Source organism: Chrysoperla carnea, chromosome 1 (genome assembly GCF_905475395.1).
Source record: "Chrysoperla carnea chromosome 1, inChrCarn1.1, whole genome shotgun sequence".
NCBI lineage: Eukaryota > Metazoa > Arthropoda > Insecta > Neuroptera > Chrysopidae > Chrysoperla > Chrysoperla carnea.
The window spans coordinates 41,961,933-41,982,398 of NC_058337.1; the positions used below are offsets into that span (position 1 = coordinate 41,961,933).

At 30.8% G+C, this 20,466-nt stretch overlaps 1 protein-coding gene across 2 annotated transcripts; it reads right to left on the reverse strand.

The window, feature by feature from the left end:
- Positions 1–10,338: 10,338 nt before the first annotated feature.
- LOC123290820 (prolyl 4-hydroxylase subunit alpha-2) lies at positions 10,339–15,479 on the reverse strand. 2 transcript variants are annotated; one of them, XM_044871151.1, is made up of 7 exons: positions 14,905–15,479; positions 13,390–13,495; positions 13,074–13,263; positions 11,806–12,282; positions 10,869–10,934; positions 10,634–10,799; positions 10,339–10,560 (listed from the first exon to the last, which is right to left on the reverse strand). In XM_044871151.1, exons 1-7 carry the CDS (start codon positions 15,476–15,478, stop codon positions 10,460–10,462), a joined length of 1,680 nt encoding a protein of 559 aa, XP_044727086.1. In that variant the 5' UTR covers position 15,479; the 3' UTR covers positions 10,339–10,459. The 2 variants fall into 2 exon arrangements, with proteins under 2 accessions (XP_044727086.1, XP_044727085.1); XM_044871150.1 differs by having other exon boundaries at positions 11,806–12,297; positions 12,981–13,495.
- Positions 15,480–20,466: the final 4,987 nt, after the last annotated feature.

Sequence of the window (20,466 nt, forward strand, 5' to 3'; positions counted from 1 at the left end):
ATTTCTAGATAGAATGAATGAAATATGACGGATTCACCCATCTTTATATATTATTTTGTCATGTGTATTTAGAATAAGTAAAAATAGATACAGTGTGGAAAATAGGAGGTGAGAATGATATTATATGCCAAGAGCCAACCTTTCAAAGATTTTTCCTCGTAAGCTAGACTTCTTGTTAAAATTATTAGGAAAGCAAGATGGTGACAAAATCTGATATGTGGAAGTATGCAAAGGACTACTAGAAAACAATGAAGTCTCCTTTAAGTATAAACAAAAATAGTTATTAGAAACTGTGCCTTTTATGCTTCCCTGACGAAGATCCGCTAATCTTACTGTCCATACTGTTTAAGTCTAAAATTAAGCCTGAGGTAACATTTGGTTCATAAACATTGGCTGTAATCGAAACCTACATCAAAATACCTGAGAAAAGGAAGCTCTCTATAAAATCTGCGGAACAATATGCAAAAACAGAACTTGGACTAAGAAAAGATGGAGAATATACAAGTAAGTGAAAGATGAAGGTAGAGATGAGGAGGAAAGGAGACTTTTAAGGTCTGGAGAGGAAATTTGCTGATAAATAGGAGTGGAAGGTGTAAAGGCTTATGAACTGTAGCTTTGTGGCGTAATGCTGTAATGTTGGTTTTTTAAATTATACTCTTCACACAAAAAAGTTTGTAGCGAAATTCATGGAATTTCGTGTACGGTTAGTATACATGGTGGGCCATTTTATCTATTATGGCTAATATCTCGTTTTGTAGTAAATGAACAAAAAAACTTTAACGCTCGCTAACAAAAGTTGCAGTGATTAATGGAGGACATCATGTTCTTCGGGTTGCTTTAATAGTCAATTTAGATCCTAAAAGGTAAGAGATAGAATAACACTTTAAATAAGAAAGTTGATCTTCATAAAAAACTAACATTTTTTGTTTATAATATTTTTTCGAAAATTGTTAGCTTTCGGAGGAAATGCAATTTAAAAATATTAGAAAGATATTTATAGAAAATTTATTAAGGACAATAAAGGTCATTCGCATGTGTTAATATCTTTAAGTCTAGGTAAATTTGCAAGATCATTTGAAGATCAAGGTCAAATGACCTCTGTTGCCCTTGAAAAGTTTTGGCTTTTGGCTAAAGCATTTTTCATAAACGCAATAATGTGGTATTTTCCCGAAAGCTAACGATTTTTGAGAAAGTGTTTTAAATAAAAAATATTAGTTTTTTTACGAGAACCAACTTTCTAATTTAAAGTAATTATTCCATCCCTTACCTTTTAGGATATAAATTGACTATTAAAATATTATATTATAAATCTGTTGTCAGAAAATGATGTCCGCCATCAAACTTTTGGTTAATAACAAAAGAAAACGAGCTATTAGCGATAATAAATTTAAATGGTTCATTCTGTAAACTACCTCTGGTTTCATTTATACATATATAAAGTAGGCTCTTGATAATCGGAAATGTCTAGTATTCGGAATATTTTTCACTCGCTCGCGTTTTACACACCGCTCTCTACCAATCACCAAAAAAAGGTATTGTTGGTTTGTATATACATCTAATATGATTCATTGTTATAATTCTAAAAGCACTATAGGTTTACGATAACAAGTGATTAATGCTGTATGTAGAATCTCGCTTAGATACATACATTCCAATGTTGTTTTGTTTTCGCAATGGTTTATTTTATTTATAATGATTTTAACCAAACAATACTAGTAATTGGAACACTCAACGGCGTCCCGATTATCGAAACTCTACTGTTCATAGAAGATATCCATCAATTTGGCAGAACTGGCTCTCTGTATATTTAACTTATAGATAATATTTTTATCAATATAATATAATATTTCATTTATTAATAAATAAAATAATTTGGGGAGTGGGCTCGCTATCAAAATTTTGCATAATTTTTTAGTAGTTCATATTGTTTGTGTTTAATTTTCACAAATATAAATTATTTTCTTACCTTTTGAATTACAGAATTTGATCATTGAACAAATAACAGTATGTTTTTTTTCAAACGTTAAGGAGCTTAATCAGAAATAGGTACAAAGATCCACATAAATTATATGCAAATCCTTGTAAAACAATAATTGCGAGAATAATAAGGGAAGAAAGAGCATAAAAATATTTTTCCTTAATGTAAATTATTAACGTTTATTAATTTATAAAACTTAAATATTAATAAAATATTATAATTAATTAGTTAATATCTTTATTTAGGTGAGCAATCAAAAATAGATTATATATATAATACAGATTTAGAAAAGTAAGTAAATAAAATTGTATCAAGTATTTATTTAACGTTTACATTTGTTTTTTTAGGATCATCTTTAAATCGTGTATATGCATTTTCATTAATGTCCTTTATAAGCAGATAAATTTTGTTATATCTGTATTAAAGTTATAGATTTGAGCTGTTAAAGTTTGCGTTTTTAACATATAAATCCTTTATTGAAATGTTTTTTAAGGTATATGCTTTATTATGTAACAACTTATTTTGTTAAGATTAATTTGGAATATTTTTAATTGGTTAAAAGCAGGATTAATATTTTCTTATAAAGAAAATTATAGTAAGCGGCACTTGTTTTCCATAAAATACATTTAAAGTGACGAAATGAATGGCATTTGTGTGTTATTTCTTCTATAAGTGATGTTCTCTAAATCTTTGGGCATCAATATATCAAAAACTATAGTATACATCGAAAAATTTAACTCTCATTTTTTTGAGAACGTCCTTAAGTTAAATATAACAATATTTTTCAGTCTATTATATTTAGTTATTGTCTATATTTTATTGTCTATAAATTGGCGGTCGCACAGAAATAAAACTCTTCTATTTTGCTACATATACTCCTGGACTGAATTTATTTTGTTCGCATGGCTGCGGCCGAATTAAAGCAAAAGCGCTGAACATTGCCTATTTCTACTGAACAAAACCAAGGTTGGATCTAGTATTGATGTAATGATTATGATGTTCTAATTTTTATTTCGACTGTCAGTTTTTTTTTGTCTTTCCTTAATGACACTAATTTTACATGACTGCAGAAAAACAGTTTTCGTAGACATCATTTCATTCGCTTGATTAATTTTCTTTAGTGTTGTAAATGAAAAATTATCACATCTGTATATCTACCAAGAAATATCGACATCATATTTTTAACTTACCCTTAATTTTTTTCTCTACATAAAAAAAATGTTTCTAATTTATCTATATTATTATCAATTATATCATCAATTATTATTAATCAATCAACCAAGCGATCAATCAATGAATTAGATGTTAATTAATAAGAAAACATATAAACAACCACCGCCTACTGAGTGTTTTCCTATCTATATTTTCTTTTTCTTACCTAACTAAGTGTTTATTGTTGTTTAGTGGTTTAGTTAGCTTTTATATTGTAATAAGAATATTAAAAGCAGTATGAAGTTGGCTCCTTCAAATATTAATTCTCGAAAAAAATTACATAGATAGTTATAATCAAATCAAGAAATGTAAGTATTGCGAGGCGTTAAATTAAAAATTACTAGCCCGTTACGTTGACGAGGGGGAAAATCGAAGGTTTGGTTACAGAAGTACAGAGTAAAAAAGTATACACACACATCCATTTTGATATACAGGATGATTTTTTAAAAAGTATCCACCTTGATATTTCGTAAATTAAATAAAAAATCAAAATAAAGGAAAAACACGTATATACTCATTTTGGAATGCTAATGAAAACACAGTAGTTTGATTTTTTTGCGTGATCGTTGGCAGGGCCGGATTAAATATTTGAGGGACCCTGGGTTGAAAATCATAGGGGGCCCTCATGTAAGGGTACCCATTCTTATTAAAAAATAAATAAAAACATCACGTGTAATATGAAAAATTATTTAAATTTTTTTAAAATTATTTTGACTATCTGATTTTTCAGTAAATTTTACTTTGTATTTACTATAAGCACTCTGAATTATGTAGTTTTGGAGATCTACGATTGAAGATCGCATGCTCGCTGATTCCATCAGTCATTCCATTTGCTGATAGATTTTTTTACAATTTTTTTTCATTTGACTGTTGGGAGCCCAGACACTCGGGGGACCTGGACTTGTGCCTAGTTGTGCCCATGCATTAATCCAGCCATGGTCGTTGGTTGTGTTGCCAACCTTGCTTTTTTAAATAAAAAGACAAATGTTTTTCTGATTCTTATTTTTCGTCTCAAAAAGTGCAACTTGTTTGAAAAATTATTTCCTCAGGCAACATGTTTTTCACTCCAAAGGCCCCCGCAAGATTAGATAGGAAAATGGCTATCTCTGAAACTCTTTTTAATCCACCCTAATTTTTATCAAAAGGTCTCACGGCCACAAAAATTTTTAAAAAGTAGTTTTCGAGCTACGAGTGATCAAAGCTACGAATATATTATAGTTTTAGTACATGACTAGGATGGCTTTTTGTGAAACTTTTTCAAACCGCCCAAAATGTTTTTCTGTTCTGTTCGTTCTGATCAAAAGCTTTCATAGCTTTGTGGCCGTGAGAGTTTTTTATCAGAACGATCTGAAAAATATTTTGAGGGTTTGGAAAAAGTTTCACAGAAAGCCTTTTCCTATTTATATACTTAAACTACAATATATCCGTAACCTTGATCGCCCATACCTCGAAAACTACTAGTTAAAAATTTGTTTGGGTAGCGCGACATTTTGATAAAAATGACCCAAAGAAACATTTTAGGGTGGATTAGAAAAAGATTCAGAGAAAGCCATTTTCTTATCTAATCTTACGGGATCCTTTGCTCTTAACAATTATTTTCCTGATAAAAGTGACTTACTTTTCGACAAAGATTAATTTTCTGCAAAAATTGTGATTTGGATCATTTTTGAGTAAAATTTGGAGAGGGGAAGATCAGAATTAGTCAATGTACCAGGAAAAGTTGACATAGTTTAATCAAATACCAAAAATAGCTAAAATCTATTCAAACGTATACAGGAGAGATTCAAGATGTAAACAAAATGTGATCAAAATAACCTAACAGTCTATTATAACGTAGCCCGTCCGACAACGGCTGTTTAAAAATGGCTATATTAACAATCAAAACTAAGTATTTAGAATTTTCAAAAAATTGGTATTCGAGGATGCTAATTCACACAACCAATTAAATTGTTTCTTTTATTTTTCATAGAATATTAATTTTAGGATAGCTATCAGCTATGAGAGAAACCTTAAATTAAAAAAATATTTATCTTTACATTTGGAAATGATTTTATTTAGCTTCACGTTCCGTATTCTTGGTTTAATATAATATGTATTGCCTCTGGCAACAAAAAACACCATTTTTCTCAAAATAGAATTTGACAATACATCACAGTAATAAAAAGGTGTATATTGATGTTCATTCATCTAGACGCTCCCCTACAGCGCACCACATTTTTTCACAGGGGAAAACAGGCGAATAGATTATTTTTCGTAAGAAATAGTATTTGGTTCATTATAGCTATTGAAGGTAATATTTATTATCAACTAGTACCTACCACTACATAAGATCTAAAGAGAAATCGACTCGACATCATTATGGAAAATGCTACATATTAAATGGAAGGAGTAAGTATGCTGTGTAAGTTAAAAAAAACTGTGCAAGATAATACAGTAGAAGTAGAGCCGTATGATTCTTGAAAAATTTTAAGGGTGTTGTTTGTTGTGGGTAAAGATTTACTCAATCGTACTTTTGAGGATATTGTAAAAGAAATAGTGAGCAAAACAAAGAATAAAGTGCTGTTAGAGTAGGTTCGGTATGATAAACCAATTCAATGATCATATCGGTAAAATTTATAAGAAGAAGGAAGTAAATTGCAGGGAAAAATGAATTGCAAGGGAATTTAAACTGCATGGGAACTTAAATTGTTGAGAAATTGGTATCAAAAAAAGAAAAATCCGAGAAAAATATTATAATTTGAATAGACTAAAACTGCAAGTTAAGAGAACAATTTTTTTCTTGAAAATTTCTACCTATAGCCTATCTACTGCAGAAATTTATGTACTGTTTGAGTAAAAGGAGATACTGGCTAACAATTTTGTGCCTCTTGAAGAAATATTGATAGATTAATGTAATAGAAGAATAAGGCCTAAGAATTGATTGAAAGGATTTAACATCTGGCCGTATCTAGATGATATAGAAAATAAGAATCATCGAGAAAGATACAATGATAATTACATTATTAAGAAGTACTATAACTTCAATTGTACAAAAAACAATATTAGAACTAAAAGAAGATCAAAGATCAAGAGAATAAGCCCAAAGATATGATCTGATAAATAGGATGGGGTTGTTTTGCCACTTTCTCTGAAATTGGCAGAATTATGATTTGCATATTAAAAACCTTATACTTTTGATTTTTGCAACTTGGGTACTATAACTTTGCAAATTTTCTCCAAATACTCATATAACCTATATCGAAGCAGCTTTGGGTATCTAGATATAGAGTAAAAATGCAGGCCACCATGCTTTAAATTTGATTAGTTGGTTGCCTCGAAAATCTATATTTGCGTACTTTATCTATGATTACCATGATTACTATGTAAAGGGTTTCTTTCTACATTTCAATACTCACTATAATTAATAATTATTGGTTATAAGTTGGTTAAACTATCAATAAATTATATAGTATAAGAAACAATATAGCTTCTAATCCTATATAAGAGGGCTCTATCGTTATACTCTACTTACTATAACGCTGGTAGTTTACAACGTTAATAGTATAACTTCTCAGCTTTTTTAATAGGGGATACATTCTAGATAAATCAAATTTCGAATACTAAAGTCTGAAATTTTATTCATAATTATCTTTTTTTAACTTTTAGTAGGTAAATATAACACAATTTTAATCAAATTGATGATTATCATTTGATTGTGACCAAATATTTGATTTAAAAACAATTTAAATTTATATTTGACAAGTACTTTTTGTGTCTTGTCATTTTTCACCTTACCTGACCTTTTAAGCGCTTTTTTTCAACACTTATATCTCGAAAACAGTATTCATGATTTTTTTAGCGGAATTAAATTGATGCAACTTCTAGATGCGCTTGCACGTGCGCATGGCTGAAGCACACTTTCTAATCAATATGAGTTTGTTCTACACACACATACGAATATTTTAAGCCGGGTCCAGTGGCGGATCTACCCATATGGGCATGAGAGGCATGCCCTACACCTAAATGGACTTATGATTTAAGTAATAAAATTTTAAAAAACAGTGAATCGCTTCAGTCTATTGTTTCTAATTTCATACTAAATTCTCATCTGATAATTTTTAGGGGGGGGGGGTTTGTTTAAAAATTGGTTTCATAGCATGCAGACTCCAAAAATCGAAAAAAATCCTAGCGAAATCGGTAGAAGAGTATTTTTGGAAATTAATTACATACTCCTATTAGATTCCGTACCTGAACCAAATGTTGGTGTGAAGGACTATCCAGACGGTGCAGAAAGTGGTTCAGATATACCGGCGATTTATTAATGATGGGGAATCAACTGGTACCAGTTGAGATTTGAACCCTAATATAAAAACTTACACTTTTCTACACTTTTCTAACCATTTGGATATCAATGATATTAACGATCCTTTGTTGCAATGCACTATTTCGATCATGAGCGAGTTCATACTTCGATTAGCATTTGGCCGATTTTCGGGTGGATGTGCCGTGCCCATCACCTTTTTTGAGGGCTGTATCCGCGTCTGGCTGGGTCCCACAAAAGGTCATATTGTACTTTAGAATTACAACCTTTTAGCCTTTATCTGGGTTCATTTCTTCGATTATATGTCATCGTGATATCAGGCTACAACTTGGTATACTTGGTTTTCGGATTACATGTTTAGTGTGTATATAATCCATCTTAAGATTGAACTGAGGATGTTTTTTGAAAATGAAAATGATAAAATAATTCAAAGTGTGTGTATATTTAAAGATAATAATAATAATAGAGAGAGCAAAATTAATTTCTAAAAAAAATAATCATTGATAACCAAATGGTTAGTGTAGTTATACATAATATCATGTTAGCTTCCGTGATTCTTTTTATTGAACTTACTTTTCAGTGTATTCCTTATGGGAAATATGTCACCATGGTACCAGGCTACAACTTGGTATACTTGGTTTTTGGATAACATGTGTAGTGTGTATATATATCATTTATCTAAAGATTGATGATATTTTTTGAAAATGAAAATGATAAAATTATTCAAAGTGTGTGTATGTTTCTATTTATTAAAAACAAATAAATAATAATAATGGAGAAAAAACAAATATATAACCAAAACAAGTGAAAACAAACAATTAACTGAGTTAATTGTTGAAATACCCTGTATAGACAGTGTTGATTACTCGATCACCTTACACATATATATAAACATGTCACACATACATAATTGATATTCCCATATAATACATACCATAAAATATGTATCTAATGTGTGCCCTCGTGAGTAAACAGTGATGTTTACAAAAAAATGTTTCAAACAAAGTTGTTTATTTTTTGATAAGGAACATTTTTTATATTTTGTTCTATCTCCAACAGTTTACAAGATGCCCAATTAACCCAATTAACTTATGTTGCTCATGTACGAACTCGACCTCACTTTTTACGTCTTGAGTGCGCTGTAAAAATTTCAGCTTGCTATCTTTTTAGGTTTTCGAGTTATCGTGTTCACAGACGGACGGACGGACGGACGGGCAACCGAAAACGGACTAATTATAGGTGATTCTATGAACACCAATACCAAAATTTTTTTCGTAGCATTCATATTTTTAAGCGTTACAAACTTGGGACTAAACTTAATATACTATGTATATTTCATATATACATGGTATAACAATCAATCGATTACCAAATAGTTACATAATAGTATGTTACCTACAGATCCTTCTCATTGAAACAAGATAAGCAAAAGAATTTGTTGCATGCTAATCATTCAGTCAGAACTTTCTTTGCATGACTTTGTGCATATTTACGATCTCGTTCACGTCGTAATTTTTTTATAACATCCACTGCACCCTCTTCTTCTCTTTTTGTTTTCTGATAGGTTCCCTCAACTTAAAAATCTATGTTCTCTGACAAGGGTTGCACCTGGTGGCTCTTTAATCGTAGTAGGATAAAGGAGTTCTTCCATAACATTACTTCTAAAGTCTGTCAAGCTCATTTTTTTAGCAGTATTATTATTGCATTATACATTACCAATGCATCAGAGAATATATCGGTAAAACTTACTGATATAGTCTCTGAATGTATTGTTCATAAATACATACCTAGCATTCGAGAATCAGTTGTTTATGCCAATCTTTCGACTGGAACGTACAGTTTTTACAAGATTCGTATTTCATAGTAAGTTGCAGAAAGATTTACTCTAGCGTCCCAGTTAACAGTGTATACACACCTTCCAGCATCAAGCAGAGATTCTTTGGGAATCGAAAACAACAGTATCGACTAGATTTTCGACTATACCTACATCTTTTCCAGTGTAAACTTTGAAGTTATATGTGAAACCACCCGTCACATGAGGTTAAATTTTTTTGATTTTAGATATTTTCAAATTATTTATAGCTTTATTTTCATTGAAAACACAATACTCAATATACAGTAGTAAGTATAAATATAATACTCAATATACAGAATACACAATATATACAATAAATATCATCAACTAGGCAAATTCTTAAAGAAACAGAAGTACAAAAAACCGAAATAACCGTATTTTTTGCATTCGTAAATCTATTACAATTCGACCCCCACCCTTTGTATTTAGCAGACGACATCCTTCATAAACTCTGTCCCAACAGCTGCCACATGCGGATGTTTTCATGATCATATTTTCGAATACTAAATATTCCAAGTATGCCAAAAATTTTCAGGCATAAATGTTTCGAACAAAATAATATTTTTAAGAGAAATGTTTTTTAAATTTAAATTTTTTTTTTTTCTTTGCCATTTGAAATGAGATTTATGGATAACTTAAGGGTGATAATGCTTATTGATTATTTAACTATTCTTAATCTACATTTTGATCTGAATTACAATAACATAATCTAAGTTCACTTGCATATCGTAAGTATTGATTTTATCAAAATAAAAAAGTTAGAGCAACTTTTATTTAATATTTAATTGGCTTTAAAGATTTAATTTTTTAATCTCCTAACTTCGATGTTATTAGGACAACATTAAGCTAAATTCAATTGAGACTAATGTAAATTGGTGTAAGCGGAATGGCGGATTTAGCAATAAATTGAAGGGATTAATAATAAAAAAATATCGCATCTTATAGAAAATTATATTTTCATTAAGTAAAAATTTCATTTATAATAAAATTCTTAACTTACATATAACTAATTAATCAAAGTCGCTATTATTAATTACGTTCTTATAACTAAATAATATTTGGTAGTTTTATTTACAATTATTAATAAAATAAAATATATCTTGAAATTTCAATATTATTTATTAACTAATCGCATATCAGGTTCAATAGGATCTGGTTCTAAACGGCACGGTCGTAAAAATTCTTGCCCACGTTCGTGTATCCATTTATTTGCCACTGAAAACAAAAATTTTTTAAATTTCAAACAAAAATAAAAAAAATAATAAAAAAAATAAATATTTGCACTAACCCCATTTGGATCCGGATAGAACGGGGCACGCTGCATGTCTTGTTAAATAATCACCTTCACCAGATGGATGTAAATTATACCAAAATGCTGCCGATCCTTTCTGTGGCCATAATGCTGTTTTTATTGACGGGAACACTGTCGCTCCCCCTTGCAATACGTCACTCATCTAAACAGTATTCGTATACATTTAATTTCTATGATTACAAAAAAAAATGTTTAATGAAATAAAACTTACATAAAATAATATAGTAGCAATTCTGTTTCCGGTACCCAAACTTTTAAATGCATTTCCTTCATCTTTCTATAAAATTTAAAATTTAAAAATATAGTAAGCAAACCGAATTTGTAAATTTTAGCTTTGTAGAGCTAATAATAATAATATTTATTTCCAAATAAAAACTATAAGTACATAGCTGTGGAAAAGATTGAAGGTTAAAGAATTATAGACTGTTTAAAAAAAATTCTAAATTTACTTTTTATATAAAAAAAATAAGCATTTACAAAAAAGATACCAAATTCAATTTATGTACTCTAAATGTACTCTATACACAATCTTCGGTCAGGGCCGTCTTTAACCGGGGGGTGCAAGGTGTGCGTGAAAACTCGATGCACCTATGTATACAATATTGTTTACAAAATAAAAGCAGAACAAAAAGGCAAATTTGTATCAAAAAGGCGCAACAAAGACGCACATGGGTTCATTTACAAAGACGAAAAACCAGGAAGAGGAATACAAATTTGCATAAAAGGTCACACACGGGTTTACAAACGATCCCAAGTTCATTTACGAAGACTAAAAAAATAAAAAGCTATGCTTCCTGAAGACCGTTGCAATGACATTCCGATAATTAGGGACATATTGAAGTTTTAGTGGCCCGATTCATTGAATCAACCACATACCTTGACTGTTATTTGTTCGTAAGTTTGGATTATACGATGTGGGAGCAATTTAAAGTTCAATTTTTTTTATTCATGCCAGTTTTCTTTAGTTTCGCCCGATTTGTGACACGGTGTTTTCTTTGAGAGTTAGTAAGTAGGGTATAACCGATATAGTCGAATTAATTGAACTGTCATAAATGACAATTTTCATAAAATTGACACTTTTTTTAGAAGATTGGTACTAACTAGCTCAAAAAATTGTGCCTGATTCACTAAACAAACAAAATACTTACCCTTGCAAAATCAAAATGTGGTTCATAGTGTCCACCAATTCCATAGTTAACAACTTGTAATTCTTCAGCAGTCGTTTGTGTCAGTTCAGTGATATCTTCCACACGTTGTACAACAGTTTGGACATGTTCATGCTCATCATTTTTAAGCCATGCTGATTTACTAATACGATATTGTGCTGTTTCTAATTCACCAGTTTTATGATTTTGTACCGTGGCACGTCGAAAACGTGGTTGAGCCAATTGTTTAATTGTGTTTATCTCATCGTCATATAACACATCATGATATACAACAATCAATGGCTCTAATGACATTTCTTCCTCTTTAAATGGTGCAATCCATGTGAATGGATGGCGTTTTTTACGGTAACGACATCTTAATTTTGATAATACTTTTTGTGGTGGTTTTATTTCATTGCGACATAACATTTCATATAATTCACGTTCTGGTAACGCATCGTAATCGGGTCTTCGTTTTTCACGTATTGTTATTGGCTGCAATTAAATAAAAATTATAAATTTAAAAACGCTACTTTTTTTAAATTTCTTATTCGTTTCCGATACTCTAAAATATATTTTTAAACTCCTTAAAGGTATAGATTAGGTTTCATCTTCTATCTGAGAGGAACCCGTAATCGCTACTATTAAGTGCTACTATATTGTTCATAAGAGCGGTTTAAAGGGAGAAAGTACTAACTTAAGAAAGCCTCCAATTAGACTTTGGCTATATCTCTTTTGCAGTACTCATAAGTATATTTCTTTCTTTCCTATTGATATTCTTAAAATAATTTTTGGGACAGCTTTCAGGCGGTATATTTGTTTGTCTTATAATGCTTGTGTCCTATATATTTGAGCCATTCCTCGAGAAGAATTGAAGTGTTGAAGCACTATTTTACCCGATTTGGCCTCGCCTGACTTCTTATTTTTCCCGAAACTAAAATTTTTACTACTTGGTACTTGTTTTTAATCAACGAGCCTGTAAAATGGAATACATCGAAGAAACTGAAGACTATAAAAAAAGGTGTTTCGGTAACTGGAATACACGAAATGCAAATGTTTTGCTTACTTAAATAACGTATATTTTATACGGTATTTTTCTCTCATTATATTTCAGGATAGCACAGTATAAAAGTAAAATTTATCATCGTGTCTTTAAAAAGGCTAAAATAACAACTGACCTCTTCATTCAAATAAATATCAAGTGTGGTACGTTTATGATTATCTTCAATAGAATTCTCATCTTCACCTCGTTTCCGTTGTTGATGATCAGATTTAATTTTATTATCATGTTCTTTTTCCAATTCTTTAATTTTATTCTCATAAAAGACTAAATTGCCCTTAGCACGTGAATGATCTGGTGCTAATTGTAATAACTCTTTTGTTAAATCAATTGCAATTTGTAAATTACCTTCCATATATATACTAAATGCTAAATATTCTAATATATCTACATATTTCGTTGTCATAATTAATGGTGATTTTGTATTTGTTTGTTTTGACGTACATGCCAGATCTTTAGTACAAATATCATTTATATCGTTTGTTGTAATATTTTTACGATTTATTTGATTTGATTGTTGTTCTAATTGTTGTTGTTTCTGTTGTTCTTGTTCGTATAAATGAAAACGCTTTTTTGTTTCATACATCCATAATATTGTATGATAGAAGTCACCATTATTATACAATTGTCGGCCTGTAATCAAAATTATTAAATGTTAAGTAATTGCCGCGTTGGATATCATAGCTTTCTGAAGGTTTAAAGACAAAAGACTTGAATTTGATAGAGGGTACTAATATTAATTTTGCATGCAATTATATCGAAAACCTATCTACCTAATGATTTCAGTGCTGGCTCGAGGACAATCCACACCCTATGCGATAGTAAGAGACCCTCTGCCTTCACGTTAAATTTTCGAATTTCATACTTTAGTTTTTTGTTACAAATTTTTAGAGAAGATTCATTTTCGATTAAAAGCATTCCTAAGGCTGAGGCATAGGTATTGGCGATCAATAATCAAGATTAGCTTGACTTCCAACTGTGTATACACAACTATTTAATGATATGTATGCAATAATAATTATTTTTTGGAAAACTTGTTGCTAAATCATGAGTTGTGCATGTCATAGCTTATGCGTATTTAATAGCCTCCACTTAAGCCTCAGGTTTAGGCTTTGGCTGTGGCCGCACATGTAGGATTTCACCATGCGATTCATGACGAGAAGAAAGGTGGTGGGTCATCGTCGTTAGCTGCCTAGAAATAATGAGGTAGACCTTGTGTTTTTCCTCGCACCATTGGTGCCCATCAGAACTGACTTGGGTAAATTGCAAATTCTGGTTTGTCAAAGAGGTAGCAGCCACGGTGGATAAATGACTGATCCGATTAACTTCCGATCATTACTCGTGCAGATGAAAATTTTGTCTTATCTTTTTAGAGGGAAATCTCCAATCTGGGATTTCATCAAATATTAAGCCTCAAATTAAGAGATCTCTATCTATTAATTTAGGTGGAGTATTTCGGGGATGACCGACTTATTGCTTCGCTGCAGGCGCTTTATAGGTACGTGCTGTTGCTCCGATCCTGTGTTTCCTAATATCTTCATTTCTTCCGGGACTAAGTGACTATTATCACTTTGTGTGTCAAAAGTAAGACGACTAGTTCACTCAGCTTCTGTTATATATAGTTATTTGGGGGTATCAGAACTTCTAGTCCGGACAAGTAGCGTAAAGATTTTTTTGAGAAACTGTTGAACATAGGCAGGTTTTGTTTTTTTAACTTTAAGTTTGTGCTCTTAACGATATAACGTCCTGTGAGACCGCACAGCCCGCAAATACCTACAGACAGTGCTGATGATTGAAATGTACGATTTCTCTATTATTGTTATTAGTAGTGCCCTAGTAAGTAGTACTCTATAAAGGCATTTAGGGCCAGCTTGTTATCTTTAAAATTTCCTGGATTGTGCCTAAGATCCCATACTTTCCGATAGTAATATTAACCAATTCTTTGCGATAGTAGATGCAGTAACATTCGAAGAGTAGAGCAATATTCATATACGTATGAGGAAACGGGAGTGCTTAACATACAAAACAATTCATATACAAACCTAATTCAAAACAATCATCAACCGACAATTCAGTCGGAAATTGTATACCATTTAATATTCCATTTGCAATTGCATTTGTATCTAAACGATACGTATCTTGTAAACGTATCAATGCAACAGCAGCACCATTTAAATCTTCATCATTTGGTAATTTTAGTCCACCATTCTTCTCTTCTTCTTCATTATTATCACTCTTTGAGTTATTCAAAATAAGTGGATAATCATCTTTAACATTTGATAAATCCTCAATTAAATATTCCACATGTTTCCAATCCGTCGTTAAACGTTTCACTAATAAATATGCATTGATTGGATTTGATAAATATTCTTGGATATTTTGTTTAGCAATTAAATGTTCATTGTAATATTTTTGTTGGTATAATCGTAAATGTTTTAATTTACTTTCAACATTATTGATATAATCATCTAGTGTTGTTATTAATATTGATTCACTATCTAATAATTCTTCTAAATCTACAATGGCTGTATATAATTCACAATTTATTGTTGATGTTAGAATAATTGTTGTGAATATTGTTAATAATATTCTTCTATTGTCCATATTTGCTATCATTCTGAAATGAATAAGAAAATAATTATTAATAATTAAAACACTATTTATAATGTAAATTGTTGATAAATTTTTCCATTATTATTAAATTTTTAACACTTGAAGGACACTGTAGATGTGATACAATTATTTCTGTTTTATTTAGCTAATAATTTTAATTTTATTTAACTATTATCTGTTATTTTATTTATTTATAGACCATAAAATGGTAATAAATCAGGAGTGTGCAGAAAATTATATCCATTTTCAATTTCCATTTTTCGGGAAAAAGTTTTTTGGTCCTGCTCACTGAAATCTCTGATAGAACCTAACATCGGATAATGAAAAAAAATGAGAGTTGCAAGTGACAAAGAGATAAAAATAATATGAAATAATGAAAAACATAATAACTAACATTTAAAAACTCTTGATCTTAGTTGACCATTCACAGATTTTATACCATTACTACTAGTAGTCCACGGGGCAACCTTCTCTTAAATCTTCAATACATACTTGAAACTTCGTTAGAAGCTTCTTTTTGGCAAGTCTATCAAACTTCTGCGTTTTCAAAAGATGACCACTTTATAAAAAATTTTCAAAAGATGACCACTTTATAAAAAAAATACTAACGTACGGCATTTTCGAGGTGGTAGACAAACTAATCGGTGAAATATTTTTATCGGACAAATTATTTTATTGTTTAATAATTATTAATGTTATCAAGTGGTCATAGTATCCGCAAAATTCTCTGTTGCGTTTTTTCAGATTGATAGCTTAAATATGACGTTATCATGCTAATTTGAAAACGCAGCACTCACGAATAAAGTCGTAGATAGAAAGTTTGGTAGACTCACGAAAAGAAAGCCACTCACAAAGTTTCAATTAGGAACGTATTAATCATTTAACAAGTACGGTGATGTCCCGTGGACTATAGTTATTAACCGTCCGATTCACTGGACAATTCTAACTTTTTAAATAAATACCACAATACAATATTCCCTCTTGTTACTTGTATCCCCTTGTATACAATAAATACTTCTGTTTCACTCTAAAAGGGGGTTCAAATGGTGAGAAATCAAGGAGATTATCGGCCTACATCCGATCGTCGATTTATTTGTTACGCTCGCAATATGCTATTTTCACTTCGAAATAAATACATAGCAAATAATTTATTTTCGGATAATTCATAATGAATGTTTAATATTTTAGCTACGTGATTCTTATGCCAATTTTTACCTGATTTAGATAGTACAAATATTTTGAAACTTTTTCAGTAAAAAGTTTCCTCTTCGTGGCAAAAACAAGAAAAGGAGGCGCACATCTCTCATTATCTTACGATCTTATTTGCGTTTTCGATCGTAAGATGATAAGAGGTCAAGGTGCTCCATATTATATTTTGCAAGAATGAGTGAAATTTTCGAGTTTTCGACGTGGGTAAAATCGAAATTTTTTTTTTCGTTCTTTGAGACAGGCATAATTTTGCCAGCTCTGTCATGTTTACTAAATCAATTCTATACAGAATTTAGCATTGGAAAACGATTCTCATAAGAGCTGTAAATGGCATAAGGGTAGAAATATCTTTTGATTTTTGAGAAGTCGGACGCGTTTCGCATTAGATATTTAATTGGGTAGTTTTCTGATATGTAAAAATGTAAAAGAGTGCAAGAATAGACTTCAAAATCTAAAATAAAATTAAACACACAAAAGATACAAGCAATTAAAGAATTTTCTTTATCTATTTCTTGCAAAACAATTACGCTCGCAAGATATGACGCTAACGCGTGTTACTTTCCTCTCTTTTTATTTGTATATTTAAATCCTACATATTTTCAAAATTTTGATATTACCAAAAAATTCATTTTACCTGATGTTTTGCCTCAATATCGAACGTTGATATGAAGCAATAAAAAATTTTAGCCAATTAACCTATTTTATTATTATTACTTAACTTCAACTCTTTAAAAAATTCTATAACCCCAACTTTAATTAATTTATATTAACGTTTCCCTTGAACTTTAACTTATCGAAGTTCTATTGTTATTAGAATGTAGTGATTCACAGTAAAATAATTTTCAAGAAATCTTTTTTATGTAATTTAAGAAAGTGATTATAATAAGTTATTACCTTTATAGTAAGCCTATATTTATTTTATATTCTTAATTATTATCTGAACATAAAATTGAAAACTAATGTTAATATAAAACGTGTAAAGATCAACTTAATTAAAGAATATTTAAGTAATTTACTATTTAAATTGACCACTAATAACATCGATTTATTCTCACATTGTTTCATCACACAAAGTAAATTTTTACAAAAATTAACCATAATGTAGTAATACTTTATATTTTTTTTTTGTTAAAAGTCGAATTTTTGACTTTTTATGTAAATAATTTGGTTTTTGTTTTTAAGTATGTTACGTGCAGTTAAAATGCATAAACAGAAAAAAAAAGAATTTTTCTGGAGCCGAATGAGAAGAAGTTTAATATAGGTTAAGGCAAAATTTATCTTTTTATCTTCTCGTTACAGGTGATTTAACTGACCTTAATTCCATCGAACGTAAAGAAAATATTTATTGACTATGCATTCGAGGAATGTCTTGCGGAGTTTCTTATCGGGGCGAAACAAATTTTATTTATAAGTTTATCAAATAAAATAGTTTAGTAAATCCATAGTATGATGTTTTACTCAATGTATTTTATATAACATATTTACAAATTGTATTTGTCATTAGTTTACCAACTATCTGTTAAACAAAATTTTATTAAGAAACAATCATAATTACGCTTCTATCGTAACCCATTACATAATATGACAACATGTAGGTAATAATTGCGGACATGGTGGTTAGAATACCCTCAATATAATAAATATATGTGCTTTATTTCAAAAGCAAACAAAATGAAATTTTAATAAAAGTTATAAAACAATTTCTTCTAATGGATTTATTTGTAATAAATAATAATTAATTTTAACATTTTAATTCAATATGACATTTAATATATTTATTGCTAAAAAAAAAATCTAAACCATAAGTAATGTATGATGTATATGTAGGGTAAAGTGTTGCGTTGTAAACCATAAGTAATCTATGATATATATGTAAGGTAAAGGTATAATATAATGCCTTAGATCATCTTTCATCAGTTTCTTGAAAGATAGTACTTCTATGAGACTTGACAAAGGCAAAATTTACGGAGCAGAATGCAAGCAACCGATGATAGAATGAATGCTATGTGCCTTTTTTTCTAAGTAGAATAGAAATAAAAGTGAAAAAATTAAAATGTGTGTGACAATTGTGTTTTGTGTTTTAATCACATTCTACCTAAATTACTGTTTATTATTGGAAATTTCTACAAGCCTTATTATAGTTTTAAACATAATGCAGAATGGAGGTGGTAGAGTTTGAAAAGACGCACAGACATGTACCTTGGATCAAAAGCACGTACTGTATATCATTGATCAATGATTATATATAGATAGGTAGAATACTAAATTTTATGAATTATTTTATAGGTTAACGTGCATAGATTAGCATATTACAAGTGAAAAACAAGAAGTCCCACTCACTCTCTATCATTAAAAAAAGCAGTTTAAGATCTTACTGGTCACTCTGAGAAGACGGGCGAAACTCACAATGCCAGCTTTCTCCATAAAGTGGCTCAGGTAAGCTAAAATTTAGGACAACCCTGTTCTATGATTTTGTATCATAGAGTAAGTTGTAAAGATATTATGCTGAGCAAAGTGACTGCAAGTGCAATCGGCGAAGGTTATCTGTGTACATCATGCATTGGCATAGTGGTCTAAGTCGACCCCTAATGGTCGATTCCGAAGTGAAAAGGATCTGCACGAAAATAAACGAAAATAAAATTAGGTGGTCTACAATAAGTAGAACGTTTCCGCAAGCGTTAATCATGCCAAAGGATTTAAAGTACGGACCACGGACTGTATGGGCTGAGAAAAGGTAGTTGGAGATTGAAAAATTTTGAACCACAGATTCCATATTGGTCTAGTAGCACTTATGGTAGCCTAAGCTACGTGCGTGCCAGGGAGTTTAAAAAACAGGAATCATTGGTAAATGGTCTACAAGAAAAAAAAGGTTGGGAATACAGGACTACACTATATGCCTTGTACCTCATATTACTATAATATATGGATAGGCTAGGTTAGATTGGTGTGGCTGTCCTGTGGTGCGGCACACTGAGACCATAGGGTCCGTTGTGATACCGAGAGAGAGCTGCCCCATTTCCGGCCACTACTCCATAAACCATTTGGAGCTGTTTAGGAACAGCAGAAGTGCTTTGAAATCAACGGAATTTATCTCTCCAATCAACTAAATCTCTCTTAATCTCAAGGATTCGGCAGTGCTGTGCTACTTTGAGGTTAGGTATACTGAGCTGGAGGATTTTAGCGCTGCTTTGCTGTCGATGAAGATAGTTATGTTACTGCATATGAGAGTGATCGTTATGTTACTTCACATACCTCGTAAATATCCATGACTTCGGCTTGATTCACGCTACAGTTTTCCGGCAGTCGGAATGATAGCCATAAATCTAGATTTTAAGCGAAAAACCCATAGCTTACCCTCTCTTCCAACTTCGATAAAAAATCTCACGCCCTTTGGCTTTACCAAGTTCTCATCCCAATCCTGCCTGGAGGGGGATCTTTACCGAGAACTTGTTCCCAAAGTTGGGAGAGGGTAGAACGTAGTTGACGGATCTTGGAAGTGAATATCTTCGTAAGATCTGTGCATGACCATAATGCGTTTCAGTCCAGGGTGAGACAATATTTAGCCTGAGAGCCGTTCCTGCTGCGCATTTCTCTCCAAAGAGGTCAGTTGGTAGGAGGTGCAGAATTACCTCAAGTGTTTTAGATGTAGTTACTATAATATATAGTTCTTATCGATACTTGTTTATATGTTTATTATTAATAGCGTCTAAGAATAACGTTGCCATAAAGAGAAATTCTACTTTCATTGTTGTAATAAAAAAAATTTTTTAAGACATCCAAGG

Bases quoted from the DNA above. Each gene is read 5' to 3' on its own strand.
- LOC123290820 (XM_044871150.1), bottom strand. From the start codon at position 15,478: ATGATAGCAAATATGGACAATAGAAGAATATTATTAACAATATTCACA. The intron at 13,496-14,904 runs GTTTGTATATGA...TTTTGATTACAG, and splicing joins TGATGATTGTTTTGAATTAG to GCCGACAATTGTATAATAAT. The intron at 10,800-10,868 runs GTAAGTTTTATT...AATACTGTTTAG, and splicing joins TTGCTACTATATTATTTTAT to ATGAGTGACGTATTGCAAGG.